Source organism: Rhamphochromis longiceps, linkage group LG16, assembly GCF_057381845.1.
Source record: "Rhamphochromis longiceps isolate RC_006_pf linkage group LG16, R_longiceps_female_GT1.1, whole genome shotgun sequence".
NCBI lineage: Eukaryota > Metazoa > Chordata > Actinopteri > Cichliformes > Cichlidae > Rhamphochromis > Rhamphochromis longiceps.
In genome coordinates, this window is record NC_140572.1 from 12,052,315 (window position 1) to 12,075,752 (window position 23,438).

General features: G+C 41.0%; 3 protein-coding genes across 13 annotated transcripts in view; 2 read left to right on the forward strand and 1 right to left on the reverse strand.

Annotated features, from left to right (window-relative positions):
• caska (calcium/calmodulin-dependent serine protein kinase a) overlaps positions 1 to 23,438 on the reverse strand; it is a 174,554-nt gene that overhangs the window by 47,159 nt on the left and 103,957 nt on the right. For all 11 annotated transcript variants that reach the window (XM_085383536.1, XM_085383533.1, XM_085383535.1 and 8 more), the window contains exons 6-8: positions 13,415 to 13,517; positions 2,881 to 3,056; positions 1,730 to 1,852 (exon numbers count right to left, since the gene is read on the reverse strand). In XM_085383536.1, the coding sequence (XP_085239662.1) occupies positions 1,730 to 1,852; positions 2,881 to 3,056; positions 13,415 to 13,517 (402 nt within the window). The remainder of the gene's footprint in view (positions 1 to 1,729; positions 1,853 to 2,880; positions 3,057 to 13,414; positions 13,518 to 23,438) is intronic.
• gpr34b (G protein-coupled receptor 34b) lies at positions 15,186 to 17,553 on the forward strand. The gene is made up of 2 exons (XM_085384856.1): positions 15,186 to 15,706; positions 15,799 to 17,553. The coding sequence occupies exons 1-2, from the start codon at positions 15,186 to 15,188 to the stop codon at positions 16,358 to 16,360; spliced, it is 1,083 nt and encodes a 360-aa protein (XP_085240982.1). The 3' UTR covers positions 16,361 to 17,553.
• On the forward strand, positions 19,354 to 21,869 carry gpr82 (G protein-coupled receptor 82). Its single transcript, XM_085385037.1, has 3 exons — positions 19,354 to 20,379; positions 20,511 to 20,645; positions 20,736 to 21,869. Exons 1-3 carry the CDS (start codon positions 19,561 to 19,563, stop codon positions 20,976 to 20,978), a joined length of 1,197 nt encoding a protein of 398 aa, XP_085241163.1. The 5' UTR covers positions 19,354 to 19,560; the 3' UTR covers positions 20,979 to 21,869.

Sequence of the window (23,438 nt, forward strand, 5' to 3'; positions counted from 1 at the left end):
GGAAAGCGGGGAGGATCATCAAGGACTCCAGTCACCCCAGCCATAAACTGTTCAGACTACTTCCATCAGGAAGGAGGTTCTGCAGCATCCGGTCCCGTACCAGCAGACTGAGAGACAGCTTTTTCCATCAGGCCATCAGACTGCTGAACACGTCATAGACACCTCACCTTCACTACTGGAACTTTAACATTATGCACTCCATACTGTACAGTAATGCCACTGTTCTGCACATGTCTCAACTCTGTATATTTTTATATATTTTATTTATTGTTTACTCTATTTAATTTGTAAAATATGTGTACACACACACACACACACACACACACACACACACACACACACACACACACACACACACACACACGTAGAAAAATATTTAGTATACACATCCAGAAATGCATATACTATTATATATTGTACATATATTTATTAGTTTCAGATGTAGCCATTCTTGTATTTTGCTTGTTTACATTATTGTATTTTGCACAACTCTGTTGCTTGTGAAGCTCGCACACAAGAATTTCACTCACATGTGCTGTACCAATGTACCTGCACATGTGATGTGACAATGAAAGTGATTTGATTTGATTTGATTTGAAAACTCTACGTGTGATGGCAGATGCACAGCAGGAGCAGATCGCTGAACTGAGAGTAATTAAATGTCTTCAACATCTTACGACAGACTTTGGAGGGTATAAGTGGCAAAATGTGGCTGGATGTTTTCTGATGCAACTTCCAAAAAGAACTCTTCAGGTGTAAAAACCTATGTGCATTTTAAAATCTATATTCCAGATTATATGTGGAAACAGGTTAAAGGTACAAGTAAACAAACGCTGTAGCATGTTTATCAGGTACTGTTCTGATGAGAACAATAAATCACACAAAGTAACATCACTTGCAGGCAGGCTGCTGCAAACAAAAACGTTATGCCAGAACCTTATTAAGTAACGTGGTTCTGGCTAATTAGCCACATGGCGCTGCCTCACAGTGTTTGTGTTGCCGTCAGGCTGTCAGAAAGCTGCAGTGGGAGTTTTGCCACATTTTTGGTTCTCTGCCTCTGATGTAATTTGGTAAAAAGAAGAATTCAGGTTAGGTTTCATGGACTGCACAACTGTGTGGGTTTGTGTGACATTCTGTTAAAAAGGGGAACGCAATCAACACTAAACAGAGTCTTGCACTGCTCCAGCTCGATCTCTCAGACAAACACTGATGTGTCTAAACTTTAGCAAATCAGGGACACCTATAACGGAGTAAAGTGCAACGCTGAAAGTAGGGGTGTCCTTTAAAACTCAGAGATTTGATTGATGTGTCAGACCACTTCCAGATGAATTCCAAGTCCCTTGGCAGAATTGTCAAGAAATCATTTTTAAGTACCCCTCCATCCCTGCCCACAGAAGAAGACACAATAAAAGCTTCCTCTGACAACACATGACAAGTGCCAACACCACTGAGCTGGCACTTCCTGTCATTGCTTTCCTGCTTGAATAGCTGACTGATCATTGCGTGTCAACTTCAGGCGACGTGGCATTAGTATTCCACTTGTGTCAAAAAAAGGCTAAAAGTTTTACAGAAGTCAAAACTTTGGATACATGTCAGTGCACGCTTACTATTCCTCAAAGGGATAAAATGGAGCCCAGCATAATGGTCAAACTATATCAGATTTGACACAAAGACTTTAAGATCTCACAACACCAACCACCATGGGATGTTTCTCAGTGCCCTGCAGTACCTTGAGCCAGGGGTGGTTAAGAGCCTCGTAGACTGTGATTCTCTCGGCGGGATCCAGCATCAGCATACGCCTCACCAAGTCCTTAGCGCTCTCTGAGATGTGATTCCACTGGCGGGGATTCATCTACACACACAAAAATACCAAAACAGGAATATGAAATCATAAGTGTCATGTTGGCATCGTCCATTTGTCCCTGTGCTATACATACAGCAGTCTCTGGGGATAATAAATGAAGCCAAATACTGCAATCCCTCCAGTGGCCATTTATGTGGGGTGTGATAGTATATATAAATATATATACACACACACACACACACACACACACACACACACACACACACACACACACACACAACTGAATTATATATATATATAATTCAGTTGTATTTGTATTGCCCAGTATCTCATAAAGGTTTAGGTTGCTTCACAGGCATAAAAAACATTTTAAGAAACAGGTGAATAGTCCAACAGATAGAAGTTAAAGGCCAAAATCATATTCAGTGGTATTCGTATTATTATGCACAACTTGACAACAGTTCCAGGTTAAAAGAAGTTGGGTGTTTGGTACAGGATTAGTTTCCATAAAAATAATTTAATTCCATTTTATTTGTATAGCGCCAAATTACAGCAACAGTCGCCTTTATTTTGTAAGGTAAAGACCCTACAATAGTACAGAGAAACGTTCAACAATCAGATGATGCCCTATAAGCAATCATCATATGATTGTTGGGTTATTCTCTGTATGTATTATTGTAGGGTCTACCTGACAATATAAAGGGTCATGAGGCCATGTTGTTGTGATTTGGCACTGTATAAATACAACTGAATTGAACTGAATTAAATTGAAGCAATCACTTGGCAATAGCGGGAAGGAAAAACTCCCTTTTAACAGGAAGACACCTTCAGCAGACCCAGCCATCTGCTCCATCCAGTATTAATAATGCTGTTATTAAAGAGAATGTGTAATGAATGTTAGTATTAATGCTCTAGAGCAGTTTAATAGGAGACTGAACTTTGAAACATCTACCAGATAAGGCATGAATCCACCTCTACAGTGTTTGCTCTTAATGTGGTGATTCTTGTCTTTGTAGGATTTATAAGGAACACACAGCGGCGCTCAGACTGTGGCCGCACTTTGAATGGACCCTGACCTTGTATTTGCCCTTGCAGATGGCTTCAAACAGACGTTCCTTGGTGCCATAAAAAGGGAGACACCCCGAGAGGAGGATGAAGAGGATAACGCCACAGCCCCACACGTCCACGGGTTTACCATACGGCTCTCTCTTCACCACCTCTGGGGCCATAAAGTGGGGAGTTCCTACGCGACCTGGAGTTACAAACAGAGCGTGCAAGTCAGGTAACAGTTCCAAAATAATAACATTTTGACAATAAAACACGCACAGCGAAACTTCCTTGTTGGTTCCCCAATCATTTCGATTCTTATGTTTGCTGAAATTGAAAAGGAAGTAGTTCAAGTTTTATTTCCTTTGTTTTTCCCTAATTACCAACTACCAGAAAGTAATGTCTCACAATCAAGTGAAAAGAGGAAATGATACTTTACTTTGGGTGACTTCCTATTTTGATGCAAACTAGTGCAGCGTTCTTACATTTCTTACAAGTTCTCAGTAGCTGATACTGTCTACTACTTTATCTGTCCTTTATTAGAGTGAAACTAAAATTATGATGTTATCCCAAGTTAGTTGCAGCAATTTAAATGCTGCAAAACTGTTTAATTACTTTGGTTTCAACAGTCAAACAGGCAGTTAACCAGCTGAGCAGTGCATTTCTCTCCAAGTAAAGACTTTTAATTTAAAATGAATTAATTTAAAAGGTTTAAGAAATTCTACAACTGTTAAGACTGTGAGTCTTTTAGACATCTGCATTTGACAGATGCTGAACAAAATCTGACCCATAAAACGGGTACTTCATTTGTACGGGACATCAGTTACTGTGCATGGGAGTTACTACTGACTCAGAAATAACTGAAATAACCAGCACAAAAACCAATGTCTGGTCAGAATTAGCAACAGCACCAACACACTGATTCCAAATCTGCAAGATGTGGTTGCGATCAGCAGTCTATAAAGGAAGTTGCCAGTATACCTCCTGACAAAGGAAGCCTCCCTCTGCCATGAGCACTCCCACACATGGAAAGTTTGAGCTTTACTCAGACTTGATTTTCTTTTTCTAGCTGAGGTATGGTACACAATGTTTTCACCAAGTTGATACCTTAAGCGTAGTGTGTACAGATTGACGATGAATTCTTAAAAAGCAAAAATTATTAAATTTCCATGTGACAGCTCTCCATTTAAAAGTCAAGTCGGCTGTCAGTTTCTGGCATCATTGAACAAACACTGATACCATCTTAACACAGTGTCATGAGTGTTAAACTGTATTAAGTGCTCTTGACCGAAAGTGGAATTCTGCACCTCCTCCTGTGTTTTAAGGCTTTAGGGCTGTGACTGGGTACACTTTCAGGTTGGATCAGGTGAGGTAGCCTAAAAAGAGAGGTTGCTTTTAAGCAAACAAACAATTGCATCCTATCTCTTTTCATAAAAGCCTTTAACTTGAAATTTAGAGGAAAATATCACAAAGTCAAGAAAAGATGTGAAGGAAAGGACTTTCAGCTCCTGACTGAAATTACCCAGGTTGCCTGAAAGCACGATGAGCTGAAAGTATGATCTCCTAAAGATGCACCACGGAAATCCATGTGTTCTCAATGTGTTGTCTTTTGCAAGCTATTTAGCTCCCCCATTACTCATTTAGCATTCATTCATTTCAATTCATTCATTACAACTTAAAAATATCATTATTATATTAACAAATATTACCCACTCTGCAGTCCCCTCATATTTTTGTGCTTTAACTAACATCATTAAGATGAAAACACTTTAAATCTCGCCTTTATTAAAGCATTTAGGCTCTCTGAAGTGAAATTAATTCTAAATAACACCAAAATGAGGAGAAAACTATATAAATTGAGTTATAATCACTATCCATCCATCCATTCGCTTCCGCTTCTCCTTCAGGGTCACGGGGGGGCGCTGGAGCCTATCCCAGCTGTCATAGGGCGAGAGGCAGGGTACACCCTGGACAGGTCGCCAGTCTGTTGCAGGGGCTAACACACAGAGACAGACAACCATTCACACTCACATTCACTCGCACATTCACACCTAGTGGCAATTTGGATTATCCAATTAGCCTATCCCCACAAGCTGCATGTCTTTGGACGGTGGGAGGAAGCCGGAGTACCCGGAGGGAACCCACACAAACACGGGGAGAACATGCAAACTCCACACAGAAAGACCCCGGCCTGATGGTGGAATTGAACTCAGGACCTTCTTGCTGTGCGGCAACAGTGCTAACCACCGTGTAGGGCTGCTCGATTATGGCAAAAATGATAATCTCGATTATTTTCACTGAAATTGAGATCTCGATTATTTGACGATATTTATTTAACCCTTAAGACCTACTATAGAACCAAGTCCACCAGAGCTTATATTATTTTTTTACATGTTGTAGTGCCATTTGTGGGAGCATTTCAAGTTGCTATACAACTGTTATAGCCCATATTTTAATAATATGTATGCATTAAGTCCACAGTAACTACATTAATTGCAAAAAAAGTGCAATAAACTACAAAAAAATTGAAAATCGTTTTTTGTATTTTGTACATATATTTCTACTTGGAGAAATATAAGAGGCTTATCCCTCAAAGCTTTAAATACAAAAAAGTTGCAAGAAATAGTTTACAACAACAGGAAATTTATTTTGAGTGTCTTCATAGTTTTATTTTGGAGATACACCAATTTTTATATACTGCAGGAAAAACGAAAAAACAATCCTATGATGCAAATTTGCAAAGAAAACAGCAGGTGCATCAAAATAAACTATTTCCAGCAGTGCAATTTGAGTTCTAAGCATCCCAGCAACTATTCAGAAAAGTCAAACATGACCAGTATAGGTTTAAGGCCTACAAGTAAAAAACTACAATTTCCGCGAAAATGACATCACTTCCGGTTTCGGCCAGGAAATGGCGGACATGTGATAGTGTCTGTTTCACTGTGGGAAGTGTTACGAACAGCTGATAGGAATGGCAAAGCGTGTTTCTGGAATATTATGTTTTTGTTCCTGCAAGCGCTTTTTATGCAATTTTTGCAAAGCTATATGTGGAACGAAACCGTGACCGAGGACAAGCTGATGGCATCAGATGTAAGTACAACTCCTCTGGTTTCATGTGCAAAACAAATTATTGCGCTAGCTTACGCGTTCAGGTTCTACAGGGATTTAAAAAATAGTTACACAAAACGGAGCGTGCTGCTCTGACGGCTTTAAAGGGTTAACAATGACTTTAAAAAATAATATAAAATAGTGTGCAACACCACTGAAGTTTTTTTTAACCTCTCTTTTCAACCAACAGCAGTCACTCTCCTCTCCAAATAACTTCTGCTTAGCTTTCCGAGCTTCCCTCGGGTCCTCTTAATCAGCGGTCTCCAACCTTTTTTGCGCCACGGACCGGTTTATGCCCGACAATATTTTCACGGACCGGCCTTTAAGGTGTCGCGGATAAATGAGGGAGGGGCTAATAATCGGCTCAGTCATTTTTAATGATCGTTGAAAGCCCAGATCGTAATCGTGATTAAAATTCGATTAATTGAGCAGCCCTACCACCGTGGCACCGTGCTGCCAAGAGTTATAATCACTATAATCATTAATTCACTCTGATAAACCCACCTTACAAAGTGTTTCACACAGGACACAACTAATGAAGCTCCATAATCTTTACAAATCATCTGTGGGTTTAACAGCTGTTGAGATTTAAAAAAATATCCACATATTAGCGATGCATAAGAGTAACACAGTAATACAGAATTGACTTGCCAACATCGCCTTTCCTTATATAAAGAACGCTCCAGAGTATCCTCTGCTCAAGAACATGAAGGAGGCGCTAAAATATCTTGTATCTTATACTACAGCATCTTGGTCATTTCACTTTTGCTCACTGACTATTTCACTCCAACCAAAGTCTTCTTTACCAGTGAGATGTGGTAGCTTAATGACTTAAAGGCATGACTTTCACCCAGGGGAGTGCACTGTCTCTGTGAATGGTCATTGGGGCTCAGGACAGGTGTTAGGTATTTTAGTACCATGGGAGCATTTACTGGATATTGTTTTATAGTGACATTATGCAGGAAAACTCTGTCATTCAATAAGGCCCCTTTGTTTTAGTTATTTTTCTCTTTGACCCAAGAATTGATGTGTGAGAATCACAGGCTGGTACAAGGTTGAAATACCACAGAGATCACTCCCTCAGCTACATTAGTTTCTTAATCTTTTAGACGCCTGTTGAAGGCCAAATGGTTTGTTTCAGATTTCACTAATGAAAGAACTCTTTGTTTTGTGCCTTGAAAATATGTCGCTGAGATAATCACAATTGTAGCTGAACTAATAAACTACACAAAGGATGCTTCTTCACCCAAGGGCAGGAAGACGCTCCCTTATCTTGGTCTGTACTGGTTTAAACTGATAATCTGCTGTCTCATGAATTTTACCCTCTATATAAACTGTTGTACTTGTGAATAAAGTTGAGTCAATTTGGGAAGACAATCTGAAGCAGTCTCTGTTTTCTTGTTCTCCCAAGCTGCTCCCGAGCTCGTACTAACACGCTGAATGGCATGCTTGAATATTACTTGAGAATATATTTGACTGTGTTACAGACTAAGGGACATTCTCTGCTGATAGGTGAAGGTACATTCTCTGCTGATAGACGTCCACGCCTCGAAGGAAGTCGATCCACGGATTAGGCCTTGGAAACCGTTTCCTTCAATTTTGGTGTCAGAAGTGGGATCCTGACGAAGGTAGGCACTCGTCTTTTATTTTATAAGACTGTGTTATGCCTTTCTCAGTGATCCACATAGAAACGGGATACGCTGACGAGGCCTTCTTCAGTGGCCCACATAGTAACAAGTGGGATACGCTGAGGAGCCTTCGTTAGTGGCCCACATAGAAACACAGGAAGTTGCCTGTTGTTTTGTAAATAAAAGCAGAAAGGACACAGGAAGTTGCCTGCTGTCATAAACTAAGAAATTGCTCACCAGCAGAAAGGACACAGGAAGTTGCCTGGGGTCATAAAACGAGAAGTTGCTCGTTAAAAAGTGAGAAGTTGCTCACTAAAAAGATAAAATTGCTAGCAAAAAATCAAGTAACCTCAGGTGTGCCACAGCAAAAATAAAAACTAACTTAAATCCTTCAAAGCATCTAAACCCCTCTGGAAATCACTGACCATGGGTCAGAATAATTCAAAGACCTTAGACGGGTCCGATAAAAAATCAAAATTAACTGTAAAATCGAAAAAAATAAAATATAAAAATAGCGGCTCAGTACGACTCCCACTTCCGGTTACGTTTAACCCACGCTCGCGAATCAATGAAGACTTCCATGATTACGTATCCAGAACATGCGGAAGTGCTTACGTGACTGATTTCATCTCGAACTTAAGAACTATAAGTTTAATGCATCCTAATGTATTTCCGGAGCCCTGTCCCGAACGATTATCGCCAGAAAACAGGTCAGTAGAAATGTTAAATACTATTTGTGATAAGGAAAGTAGGCTGATTAAAAAGTCCTGTAAAAAATATATGATAGAATGTCGTGATGTGACCAATCGCATGCTACCACTATGGAAAAAGGGACCCGAGCCAGACGTAAATGCTTTAAATCAAGCCAGTGTAGGCTCTAGTAAATCCACTGCAGAAAAAACTAGCCTTATATGCCCATCCGTTCAACCTACGGCTCCGCCGCCTTATGATGAAAAAACAGAATTAATAGCTGCTGCGGCGGCTGCACGTCACCAGCGCGTATATCCTGATGTAACAGCAGAATCCCAAAGGAGTGAGGAAGGCACTGAAATGACACCTAAATCAGAAGAAGATGACTGGTTTAACCTAGATCAAAGACAGGAACGAGAATACACTGAACGAGAAAGAGAGTTACAGGAACATAAAAAGCAAACAAAACAGTTAATGGCAGAGTGTGAGGAAATCATGAAAGATCCTTTAACTGAACGTACGGAAGCTGAACTGCAGCAAGCCGTTTCCGTCATAGATAATCATGTTCAGCGCCACACTAGAGTAGCGAATGGTTTGACTGTGCCAAAAGCAATAACTAACACCAGAAATTTAATAAGGAACTACTTAAAGCAGAAAAAAGAGGAAAAAACTCAAGAGGGCCCCCACAAAAACACCCGTTATAAAGAAAAGCAGGGATCACAATTTAATGACGTCAGCACCTCCCTTCCGTTCATGATAATAGGGGACATGTGTTGCATTCAACCCCCTAAAATTTCAGAGTTAGCAGCAACCATTAAAGAACTTCCCGATCCTCTACAAAATCCTACAGCCTTTGTTTCTGCATTACAGAGAAGTACCAGATACCACCACTTGGGTGGGCCTGACTATAGATATATATTATGTCAACGAATTCCAGGTGTGACTGAATCTCAGCTTATTGAAGAAGTAGAGGAACTAGACCCTAAAAATGACCAAGCAGCCAACACCACCTCGTTTTTGTGGATAAACGATGACAAAATCACAGCCTTTTTTCAAAATCTAAAGAAATTTCTGCTCACAATGTCTAGAGATAAAATTGATTTAAATGCAGTAACCATGTGTAAGCAAAAGCCAGATGAATCCATTCTAGTGTTTATGAAACGTTTCACGCACTGCTGGACTAATGAGGCATGCATGCCTGAAGGAGGAAATGATCAGATTTTCATAACAACATTCTTAAACAATATTCATCCAGAATGTTCACAACTATTGAAGCTGACTGCCACTGATAATCTCTATGACATGAAAATAAAGAACTTTATCACACTTGTCAAAACAAAAGCTGGTGCAGATCTTTTCCCCAACAGCACGAAGGCTAAAAGTGTTAAGATGATGTTGAATTTTGATGTTGAAGGCTCAGAGGAAAGTGAAAAAATGATGTATGCAGGGGCCCCGCCCCCTCAACAAGCGCAGCAGGGAGATTTCAGAAGGAGAGATAGGAGTGGAGACGTATGTTTTTACTGTGGAAAAATAGGACACTGGAGGAGGGAATGCAAATCAGCAGCACGTAGGTCTCAACCACAAAACACAGGACCAGCTCCTGCCACTAGGCGTCAGCAGAGCTCTTACAGACAAGGTAACTGGCAACGCAGACAGGAATCACATCAAAGAAACGGCCCCTTTGCACTTAGGCAGCAACCTTATAATCTACATTTTAATCCCCACCCATATGATAACGAAAGACTGGACCGACAATAGGGAGGCCCAGGTGAAGACGAGGGACAGTGTGAAGCACTACACACGATGCTGCATTTGCAATTGTCCCGTAACACAGAAAGCTTGCCCATGTTAGATATAGAGATAGGTGAAAAGACTTATTCCTTTTTAGTTGACAGTGGAGCCACTAAAAGTTCACTGTCTGGAAAATTCTATAGTGGGCCTGTTTCCTCTGTGTGCATCAACACCATGGGAATAAACGGAACTCTAGTGCAATGCCCCAAAACTCATTCTCTAAAAACACGCTGGGGCCCAAAACCAGACGAAATTACATATCATCCATTCATAATTATTCCAAACTCGCCTGTCAATTTATTAGGCAGAGATTTAATGGCAAAAATGAACTTGTGTATTTCATTTAACACAAAGGGTGAAATGTTTGCAGATACTGATAACAGCTATGTTTTCTAATGCTCTTGCAGACGTAACCGCGAAAGCAGCTGCTGCCTCACAGCAACCACCCAGAAAGGAAGTATTATCTTTGCCTTTACAGCTGCCACTTGTCACACTCCCAGACTATTTAGAAACAAATGTTGACCTAAAATTCATACAAGAGCAGGCCTCTGCCTTAGATTACACTTACTGGGAAAGTAATGATTGTACCTTAGATAACAGAGACGGCTTATACAAAAACCTTGAGGGTTTGATTGCCCTCCCATCTTCACTACTGCCAATCCTTGTCCGCCATTTTCACGGTGTGAGTCATGTCGGACAAAGAGGGGTAATAGGAGCAATAAAATCAAGATTTGTAATCGAGAAAACATCACACGCAGTAAAACGCATATTAGCAACCTGTCTAACATGTGCACGAACTAATGTAGGAAAACCAAAAGCAAAACATCAGCATTTACCACAACCAGATTTCCCATTTCATACATTACAAATTGATTTTACACACATGCCAGCACAAGGAAGCATCAAGTACTTACTGGTAATAGTGGACCAATTTAGTAAATGGGTAGAAGCTTACCCAACATCAAAAGAAACTGCAGAAGTAGTCTGTCAAAAGTTGTGCAATGAAATAATACCCAGATTTGGAATACCTCACCAAATTAACAGTGATAGAGGACCTTCATTCACATCAGAAGTAATTCAAAAGTGTGCTAAAACTCTAGCAATAGACTGGAAATATCATGTGCCATACCATCCTCAGAGTTCAGGAGTTGTAGAAAGAATGAATAGGACCATAAAAAATCGCCTGACTAAAGCAATGATAGAAACAGGAATGACCTGGATCAAACTACTTCCTCAAATCCTCTGCGAGATTAGAATGACTCCATCCGCAGCAACCAAATTATCTCCATTTGAAATAATCATGGGAAGACCGTTTCCAACACCATGGTCAGCCTCCAGAGGGGCACCGCTATTGGAAGGGGACATAGACACTGCATTGTCCGACTATGTTCATAACCTGGTAGAAACACTGAATAATAACTATCAGAAAGTTTGTCTCTCTCAGCCTCTCCCTTCCATAGATCCAACCCATCCGTGGAAACCAGGAGATGCGGTGTTGGTAAAGTCGCTAAAACCAAGGGCACTCGGGGAGGCCGCGTGTTCCAGCCCCCAGACTGTACTTGCAGTGACGAGAACCAGCATCCTAACAGACGGACAACCTCAGTGGATTCATGCCAGCAGGGTTAAGACCAGCCCCACCAAACCACCTAAGGCGTCGGATCAAGTAGATGACGACTCAGGCGAGCCAGCGCCCGGATCCAATACACCTACACACACACAATCACTGATTAACACACAACGCCGGAAAGAGCCAAGACTCAGAAAGCCCTTTGATCCCCCGCCTGAACAACAACAAGGTACTCGAACATCCAGCAGGAACAGAAAGCCTAGAGTACCACACAATGTCTAACCTGATAAAGATAGACTCGTTCCATCCTGATAATGGAGAAAATGAAATGCCCATTGTCATCACACGACGCTTATACGGTGTCTCTCGAACCTGGGACCAGGCCAGGAGACGACTAAAGAACTGTCTTTTTTATATATTTAGGTTATTAATCATATCTACTGCATTAACCTTAGGATTTTTATTTGATATTAAGCCTGCTCGACAGACCAGTTACATTTTATGATTTGCTTTTTATATTATGTTATTACATTTGTGATTTTTCCTTTCTATTGAGTTATTATTTTTAAAAATAATAAAAGAGGGGAACTGTTAGGTATTTTAGTACCATGGGAGCATTTACTGGATATTGTTTTATAGTGACATTATGCAGGAAAACTCTGTCATTCAATAAGGCCCCTTTGTTTTAGTTATTTTTCTCTTTGACCCAAGAATTGATGTGTGAGAATCACAGGCTGGTACAAGGTTGAAATACCACAGAGATCACTCCCTCAGCTACATTAGTTTCTTAATCTTTTAGACGCCTGTTGAAGGCCAAATGGTTTGTTTCAGATTTCACTAATGAAAGAACTCTTTGTTTTGTGCCTTGAAAATATGTCGCTGAGATAATCACAATTGTAGCTGAACTAATAAACTACACAAAGGATGCTTCTTCACCCAAGGGCAGGAAGACGCTCCCTTATCTTGGTCTGTACTGGTTTAAACTGATAATCTGCTGTCTCATGAATTTTACCCTCTATATAAACTGTTGTACTTGTGAATAAAGTTGAGTCAATTTGGGAAGACAACCTGAAGCAGTCTCTGTTTTCTTGTTCTCCCAAGCTGCTCCCGAGCTCGTACTAACACGCTGAATGGCATGCTTGAATATTACTTGAGAATATATTTGACTGTGTTACAGACTAAGGGACATTCTCTGCTGATAGACGTCCACGCCTCGAAGGAAGTCGATCCACGGATTAGGCCTTGGAAACCGTTTCCTTCAACAGGTTTCTGCCTGTTGTAGTTTTAAGTTGTTCATTTATGAACTGGAATCCATGAATAAACAATTCAAATGGTTTCCAGCTTGTAATTGTTTCCAGTCAGCCAAATTGGAAGCAAAAAATATGTCCAGTAAACTTTTGGCAGATCCTATTAATGATGTACTGATGAATGTACACGCTCAGTTATCATGAATATCATATTCTATAATTTCAAGTAAAGTATTTATATATAATATGCTGGGAAAGTCACTCTAAATTATATCGATATGCGTCATAACTATGTGTTTTTCTCAGTTCTTCTTTATGTCACAAGAGTCATAAACCCTGTGTCCCTTATGTCACAAGTGTTTAAATGGTGTCTTCAACAATAAGTTCAATTATGGAGCAGAGACGTGTTCTGTCTCTTTGATCCCATCTTAGTGGAACTTTTCCCACAAGTCAGAAAAAATAAAAATCTCCCTAAACAAATGGTGACAAGGCATGCAGGGAGAATCCCGCTGTGTTGTGGTGTTTACTGTACCTCCTGCCACCAGTCCTGACTCTCCGAGCTGGATCGCCACTCCGAACCCGCCCAGCTTCACTGGAGCAGAGTTCTCTTTAGATGCCAGCAACACGCAGTGAGGCTGAGAATGAGAGAATGGAGAAGGAAACAGAGATTTTAGCAAATTAAAGAGTGAAATTCTCCTATAAATAACAGACATTAAACGAGCCAGACACACCCCAAACCACCACCCACCACGGCCACACACAAATAACTGAGAGTGTGGGAAGATCAGAGTAGGAAGTTTGCTGTAGTGTCTTTATACGACTCCAGTTATTTTAAATACAACGTTGACTTTTGCTTTTTTTGATCATGCTGTCGTCACACGCCATGAAAACACAGATCGCTATTTTCTTCCCAAAGCATCAAGTAATGCAACCACAACATTTCAGTCGAGCAGTTTTGCACATGGCAACACCTATTTAGATTCACATTTCATTTCATTAACATTTGTGGTCATCTGCAGCATCCTTTCTATGATATAGTGTTACTTTGTGGTTTAATGTGGACTGATACGGATCTGAAAAACAGCAGACAGAAACAGTTTTACCGTGCGGTAGCTGTTGAACGGAGTATTAAAATTTCTGCTTTTGCTCAGACCTTTCTAAATTCTTTCTAAAAATCTTACGTGAGGACATTAAATACCATTTTGAAAAGGGGGGGGGGGGGGGGGGGGGATTACCACAGTTGACCACACTCTGCAGATTCCTCCAATAGCCAGAGTCCAAGGTGGAAAGCATACTGTACACAAGTGAAGCATGCCCTGTGAGTATTTCCCCTCATATGTATAATCAGAAGGCCTCTCTCTCTCTCTCTCTCTCTCTCTCTCTCTCTCTCTCTCTCTCTCTCTGCTTCTGTATGGTGCTCGGAAGAAAAGAGGGGGGCTGACTACAGTATGAAATTTCCTCTGTGCAACATTACCGAATTCTGCACTTCAGCATTTCTGACTGCACAGCTGTGGACAGGCGCTTATCTTGAAAGTGAGATAGGACAGTTAGGGAAGCCAAAAAGAAAAAAAAGAAAAAACTGAAGCTGAGTCTACACAGTACTATTCTGTGACGATGATAGTATTTGCTCAACGCGAGTTGGACTACAGGAGAAAATCGAACATGAGATGACACAAGGAACTATTTCCATTTTTTCAGAGCGGCAAATTTGGATTTTTCCTGCATGTTCAACTTACAGGGATATCCTGGAGTACCTTAGAGGAAGGCAAAAAGACTGCAAAACCTGTAAGTGTGTATGTGTGTGAGGTTGGAACTGATCCTCACCGTTCACACAGCCCTTTACACAAAGAAAGGAACGCATACTTCTTTTTTAATGAACTCCAATAACTAGGTGAGTGTTTTGAAAAGTTCCTTTTTTTCCCTTTTTTTTTTCACACTGTGTGCAACACAATCGCGCTGAGCTTTGAGTTGAGTAAGCAGTTTCCTTTTACTGCTATTTCATTTACTGATCTTTTGATATACTTCTCTTGAAGTAAACTGACTGAGCACATACACATCATTTTAAAACTGCTTGGCTGCGGTAATGTGCAAAAGATACCAAAGAAATCTTGAACAGGTTATTCACATGTTTCTAGGGCTTTCCAGTTCCTGAGGTTATGATGGTAAGATTGTGTTTTGCAGGGCAGATTAATGCTCACACCCACAAACCTGTACGTATGAAAGCCCTTTCCCAAAATGCAAATTATTCCATGTGTGCCCCTCATCTGTTTGCAGGACTGTCAATCCCCTGGAAAAAAGACACCATGGCAAAAAACTTCTCCTGTAAGAACCAAACAACAAACTTAACCCTTGACCCGTGTGGAGATGACGACACACTGCAGGTCCTGCTGGCAGTGAGCTACTCTATAATCTTCATCCTGGGTCTAGTCGGGAACCTGGTGGCTCTGTGGGTTTTCTTCTGCGTCCACTCCAAGAAGAACTCTGTTCGAGTGTTTCTCATTAACATTGCATTGGCAGACCTGCTGCTGGTGGTCTGTCTGCCATTCAGGATACTCTATCACAGCCAAGGTGACAAATGGAATCTGGATCCCACCGTGTGTAATGTAGTGGGACACCTCTTCTACATGAACATGTACATTAGCATCACTCTGTTAGGGCTGATCAGTGTGGATCGCTACTTTAAGATCCACCAAAGTGTAGGAATGCAGCGCAAACTCTGCTCCACAAAGCTCAGCTTCGCCCTGTGTGCCATCGTCTGGATTGTGTCCACTTGTATCCTTTCAGTGATGGTGTCATCAACGAATGACTCTCCACATGTGAGCAGGTTGGTAAAACCTTTAAATCTTCTTTTTTTTTTACCTTACTGCAGATCTGCAGTGGCCAACTTGTGTGACAAAATGTATTTCCTGTGTCCAGGTGTTTCCACTACAAGAAGCTGGATAATACAAAGTGGAAGGCTTACATCAACATGTGTATGGTGGTTCTTTTTTGGTTAGTCTTCATCTCTCTCATGATGTCCTACGGGAAGATCGCACTCAAGCTGCTGAGGACATCACAAGCAAATCCAGATCTGCCCAACTCCACTCGCTACACTCGAACGGCCAAGAAGTCCTTCTTCATCCTCTTTCTCTTCTGCATCTGTTTTGTGCCCTATCACGTGGTCAGAGTGTTTTACATAAAAACGCAGATCACAGACACTTCGTGTTTCTGGATGTGTGTCGCTGACAAAACCAACGAGGTGGCTCTGCTGTTTTCTGCCCTCAACAGCTGCCTGGACCCTGTCATGTACTTCCTGTTATCCTCTTCAGTGAGGAAGGAGGTGATGCGCTTGGTGAACAACATGATCTGCTTAAGAGATGTTACAGGCATCAGTGGGAGCAGCTCCACTGCTGAGATGGATAGTAGAAATGTAAGGACTGACAGAGAACACCCAAACACCAGTCTAATTAGTAATACAAAGATAGAAAGCGGTTTATAAATCCCCACACAGCAGAGCGATAACTCTACTGACGTAAACGTAAATATGACAGAAGCCAGCAGAAGAAGAGGAGCGTGACAGGGCAGCTGCTGCTCTTGCCTGTGCGCCTTTACTTGGTGCTTACCTAAGAAAAACCTTTGAACTAAGGCTTATTTTGAAAAGGTTTAGGACAACTTCGCATTATTTTATGCAGAGGAAAAGTACTGGCTCTGTTACACTGTAGGGCCTATGATTAGTCCTGTGATTAAACATTTGTGTCATGATGGGAGTGGGCTCTTTCCACTGAGCCTCAATATATAAGACTTGGAACGACAGAGGAATATCTATCTGCACCAGAAACTTGGACACGCAGTGACAAGGAACACTGAAGCTGGTGGTCCCGCAAGTTACTGTGGGTTTTGTTTTCTGTAACAAACCCAGTCTGTAACTGGGTTTGTAGATGTGTCGTCTTCGATGGTAAAGAATCCCCCAAAATTCCTGAGACCCACCTCTGGAAACTTTTTTCATGTAAATCCGTCCTTAATGTTACGAGTAATCCTGCAAATTAAAAAATATGTCCTTTCTTATTATAGAGAAATTTGAATGTACTTGTGTGCCATGAGACATTTTGAGATTTCATCATCAGCATCGTTTTGATGTTTGAATCCAAATAGTTTCAAAGATGGAGGGCAAAGTAGTAGGGCAACCCCTCACCACACACACACACACACACACACACACACACACACACACACACACACACACACACACACACACACACACACAGAGCTAGGGGTGTTTGACTTTGCCAGATGTGACAGTAAAAAAGCAAAAATAAAAATACTTAAGTCCATCAAAGGCAGGACCACTTGGACTTTAATGCTTTTTTTTGCATAAGCTGATGTTTTCATACTACACCGCTCGAGTGAAACTATGAACTTAATCGGGGACTGAGCAGTTCCTTTCACACCCATATGCTGCATTAATCTAGTATAAGCACTGATAAACGAGAGACACAAACCACAATTACACAGATAGAAACATGACAACAAGTCAATACTCTTCCCCTCACTGCATTTATCAAAACATTTGTCACATACTGTTTAAATATAAACGTGTGTGTGACCCTGCAGATGGCCATATGTCACTAACAAAACACGCTGAAGACAAAGTGAAGGAAAGGTGATGGGAACTTTGCAGATTTGATCAAAGCCTGAACTTTATGATATTTATAACAGCATTAGAAAAAAAAACCAGGGAAACGCCTACTGAGGTGAAAGCATGGGGCTTCACTGTTAAATACCACTTCTCACAGGGCAAAATGCTTTTTACGTATTAAGAAAAGCTCTGACATTTACAGAAGTCTGTTTTCAAAGTTTGTTCTGGATCTTGGTGTGATTTATTTCATAAAGCTTATGTTAATGTGCCAAATTGTGCTTTTCGAAATAAAGTAGGATATAAATAGTCCTGTGCTAATCAATGTTTATCATGCAGTGTGTCCCTTATTATGGAAGGGAAGTGTGTGTAGGAACCAAACAACTCTTTCTGCTTCTCATCTAGAACAACAGCGCCACCCCAAGGCAGAAAAGGGACAGTGTTTAGACATTTTTGCAACCCAAGCCAAACATTGTGTGCAGAAAAGATGAACGGATGAGTAAATAAGCAGAAAGATGGAAACTAATTTGAATGAGAGAAATTATTTATTTTTATTTAAAAGTGAATATCAAATTGAATCACTGATTTGAACGCTTAACATGCAACACACAACTGCTCCTTATTTTCAAGTCATACACAGCATACCCTGAAACCAAATGAGGAAGCCTGCTAGACAAAACATAGTATTCTAGTTACGAAAATACCACACCCCACCGACAACTTGCCATTTACAATAAAGCGCCACTTCGACAAGGAAGACACTGCAGAGAAGCAGCGTGTCATGCCTGCTGTTAAAACCACCGTTTCTACTCTACCCTCAGAATACTTCACATGGGGCAGTGTCATCTGATGCCTGCAGCCTTTTATTGAAACATCTCAGAGGACCTGTTATTGGTATGTATCATGAAGCCAAACGCATCTCTGAGCAATGTTGTGTTAGTCAAGTGCACTTAATTTGTTAAATGTTACATTTTATCACTTTGAAAGAAAGAAAGAAAGTATTGCTGACAATTTTGTTGCTTTTCCAACAACTTGTACTGAGAAGTGCTGGACATTCAAGTTAAGACTGGAGAGCATCATCATCATCTCCTCACCGATCAAATGTTAAACCTACAGGAAACTGTCATCTCTGTGACCTACTTCTTTAAATACTTTATGGTGTTTTACACAGGAGCATATCAGTTTCTCCAGTCATCCCTGTAAAACATGCATTAAAATGTGTCTATTTTACAAGCCTGACACTTCGGTATTGCCCATTCTCTAAGCATACAACTCTGATATAAGACGACAAATTTAGTTAGACTGCTTGCAAAGCTCAGGTTAACCCTTTAAAGCCTGAACTGTAAAATAATTGATGGAAAATTCAAAGTTTTTGTTTTTGAAAATGGAGTGTTTGTTTAACCTCCTGACAATTAAAAAAAATGTTATTCAAAATTAATTTTGCATGTTTTAGTTTTAATTTATATAATATTTGCTACATCTATGCACAGCAGAACTGTAGAAGAGTAAGTTAAACTATGCAACTAAAGAAAGTACATGTTGGTTTGAGGAGTTCTGCACCCACAGACACCAGTGCACTGACAAGCCATGCACATAACACATAAGAGGTTAGCTTCTCACCCAGAAAAAAAAAACTAAAACAATAACATGCTAGCCTGCAGTGGGTTACTAAGATATCATGAACTGTCATGATCCCACACCTCTCACACTCGGACACATGCTGTGCCTGAGTTATGCTCTCAGCTGGAAACCTTAAACTCTTTTTAACCCTGTGCTGCAGCCTTCAGAGCGGTTCGGGCTGTGCCCACCGTACGTTCAGTTGCACGTCAGGTTACGGTGTACGGTTAAGAAGGGTTTCTGGTCAAGTCTATATTTACAACATCTGACTATCTGAGCTGCTGATTTTGGAGCTTTGTCACTGAATAGACTCAAAGTTCCTCATATACATTCTGAAGTAATGGTCAAGTCTGATTTTGCTAAAAAATAAGTAAATAAAAATGTTTTGACAGTTCAGGAAGCCTTGATGTCAACAAGATTTAAAAGCCAGCTTCTGTGTTCTAGATCAAATGGAGGGCACGTTTCCATCAGAAAACACTTCGTCCACCACCTGTAACTTCTCCCTCTGCCCGACTGCTGCAACGTTATATTTCCTTCCCTCCGTCTATGCGCTCCTCTTCCTCACCGCCCTCCCAGGGAATGCACTCGCTCTCTGGGTGTTCCTGCGGTGCATCTCCAGCTTCTCCCCCATCCACATGTATCTGTGCCACCTGAGTATATCCAATGTGTTGTTGTCCATCACCACGCCCTTCCTCGCAGCCTACTATGCCGAAGGCTTGGTCTGGGGTCTGAATGATGTCCTGTGTCAGCTCGTCCTGCACGGCATTACCCCGGTGCTCCACGTTAACATCTATATAAGCTTAATGATGCTCACTTGGGTGGCCCTCAGCCGCTTTGCGTCCCTAATCCAGAACACCCACGCCTCGAGGCCCAGCGCCTGCACCACCCTGCTGCCACACACCTTCTTCGCTAGCCTCAAAAAAGTGTCCTTCGCCAACGTCGTGTGCATCACTGTGTGGCTAATGTCAGTGGGGAGCATAGTGCCAGTGACTGCTTATTACGCAGTGCACGAGGCTATGAACCAAACCACCAAAAGTGACAAATCAGGACGTGGGAAGGTGTGCTACAGCCCTGCTGTGGAACTCGGAGGCAGTCTGTCTCAAACTGCCACTGTGGTCATTACAGCCTTCTTCTTTGTTATGTACCTGCTGGTGCTGCTGTCCTACGTCACGGTGCTGAGGCATATCCGGCGCTCACGTCGCAACACACCAGTCACAACCTCCCAGAGACTGCTGAGCAGGGTGTTCCGAAACATTGTGGTCATCCAGGTGGCTATGAGTAATTTTATACTTTAAAATAATGTTATTGTTTAGTCACTTAATTCCCTCCTCTTGAGCCAAATAAATTTCCAATATACTTCACATATTTCATTAAATTTTAAAAAACCAACTCCACACAGGTCATTCTTTCTGTTTGCCTGCTGCCGCACCATATCTTCAAACCCATCTTCTTTTCTCTGGTCCATGAAACTCCCCTTCAATGTTCCCCCACCAAAGAAACTTCCAGCTGCCACCCATTCTCCGGCATTATCGAGGTGACTGCTTTTCATATACAGATTGAAAGTAAAAATGTCCCACAGTATGTGGAAATCTGACATGATGATGGTTTTCTTGTCCCTCTCTAGCTGAAGAACTGCCTGTTTCTTCTTGCTGCACTGAGAAGCTCAACTGACCCCATCATGTACTTTGTGCTGGACAGGACATTCCGCAATGAAACCCTCAACATTTTAAGGTGGAACCAGAAAAACTCCACAACACTGCAGGTGTTCTGCTCAGGTACAGGAAGTGCCACTCCGAAGTCCGAACAGCAGAAGGAGGAAACCGCAGTTTGTGGCACTGTGGAGTGCAGTCATGCAAGTGTTATATAGTTAATAATACTCATCTTTTGACTGCATGGGAAAGCAAACGTACTCAAGTTTCTACTTACAAAGCAGCTCATGAAAAAACTCGAGCAGTGAGTAGGAGAAAGGTAGTGGCACAACACTTCCCTTTTCACAAGTCTGTATCATTACTACAACTCAAAGCAAGAAGTTCTTGGTCAGTTTGAGTAACACGGTCAGTTTCAACCAAATACACCAGGACTGCATTCATAGTCTAAATTTCTCTCTCGTGCAGCTTTAATCCAAGTTTTCATTTAAATGATGTCCTCGTTATGTCTGAGAGTATCTTATTACTTCACAAAGAAATCAGCATATCAGACACGCGCTGACCAAACGTTAACAGTTAAAGCTCAATGTCCTCTGTGCAGTGATCTTTTAATATCAGCACTCGCCACTGGCCACACGTGCTCTGTCCTGCTGTGCTTCAGCCATTGCTCGGCTGTGAGACTGCAGGACTGCACTAAGATAACAGAGCACCAAGAACATGTCAGACTGTCAGTCCCTGAAAACTTAAAATGTAGAAATGTTTTTTAAAAAGTTAAGACTTTAAAAGAACTGCACGCATACACACACGCATTAGTTGAACCTGAGGAATAAACTAAAGAAATTCCAAATTTCATTTTCCTGTATTATCAGGTTGGACCACCTGTGACAATGGAGCAGCCTAAAGTAGCTTTCAGTTGAATATGGATACTTTGGTTGTGGTGTTACTGTTGTTTGTGAAGCTCTGTGAATTACACTCCTTTGCTTTGTGATATCCTTACTTGTGTTTATTTGAAATGAAGTCTCAGTATATTGAAGTTAAAGTACTCTGTGCCTCCAGCTGCATTCTTTCCCTCCCTCTCTCTCTGTAACCGCTTCTACACATTCACACTCTGGTCCTACTTACATTTCGCTACTGTTGCAAAGTTATTTTTATATCATGCAATAAATATGTGTATGTCCTGTATCACTTTGTGCTCTGTCTGTTTCTATATACTCACAGCATTTTCTCAGTCCCATTCAACATACCACACAATCACACAGTGCTTATATTTATAGCTAACGTTCACACACTCACTCAGATAAATACATTAGGGGTAAAATATGTGTTTCTCGGAGGAAGTCCCACGCTCGCTCAATCCTTAAGTGAAACCTACACTGGGACGGCATGTGTCGCCACATGGGGATCAAACCACCGACCTTGCAGTTGGTAGACAATAGTGTAGGTTTCACTTGAGGACTGAGCGAGCGTGGGACTTCCTCCGAGAAATTTTTAATTGTCTGACACTTCTATCTCTGCATCCTGGTAAAACTGCTACCGTCTTCTATATCAGTGTACGGTGGAACTGCATTGATTGCGACATAAAAAAGAAAAAGTCACCAGGCAACAGTTCGGTATGCGCAGCGAGGCTCTGACAATTCAGTGTTAATTCAGTTTCGGGAAAACTTTGATGTCTTGTGTTTAGGGAAGTTGCTTTTTTAAATATGCATTTAAGGTAACAACAAATAGATTTGTGCTTGTCTGCCCCTGGAGTTTACCAGCCCAGGTGCATCTAAGCAAGATTTCTGCTCAAACATTCTGGACGTTTAAATCTTTGTGTTTTAGAGGACCATTAGGAATTATGGTTTTCTCAACTTATTGAGGCTGGCTGCAAAAAAAGAAGGCAAGAAACATCTAAGATTAGTCAGTCAAGAGCTTAGAAACAACACTTCTAAACCCGAAGTGCAGCTTAGTTTTTGAATTCTTGACAAACACCTCTGACTGTTCTACGGTCATGAAAACAATTTTTTTTTTTTTTAAAAAAGAAAAGGAAAATCCATAAGAGAAATACTGCAGCTAAAAGTAGGTTTTTACTTTTGAATCAACTCCTTATTTTTCTGTTGTTGCTACTATTTCTATATCTGAGATTCATCTCAAACCTTAAAGCTCCTACCCACAGTTGTATTGCTTTGTCCTTCTGGAGGTCTCTGCTGTATTCCTCTCCACGCATTTCATTTGTCTGCTCTGTTATCTATTCTGATGTTTCAGGTTTCTTTAACTTTGACATCAATAACTGTTTACATTATGTAAATACAGCACTTTTGCTATTTGCCATTTACCTATTTCTGTTTGATACCACAAACTTTGGAATTGATCTAATACTAAGTAAAGCTTATATAGGGGAGAGCAGCGTGTCATGACTTATGATAATAATTTGCTAATTCTGAACACATTTTAATGATCACTGTGATTTTCACTTTCCATAAAAATTAACTAATAATAATTAGTTAATACAGCAAAACCCACCGTTAAGCTTTTCATGTATTGTGAAAAAGGCTTTTTTGGAGACCTGGAATGTAAATGTGCCCGTCTCTAAAGCACAGGCCAGGTCAGCTTCTGCTGTTTAAATGTGCTACTGACTATAAATAAAACAGACTTAACAGTCAAAACAGAAAGACTCAGATATTTTTCGCAGTTTATTTTTG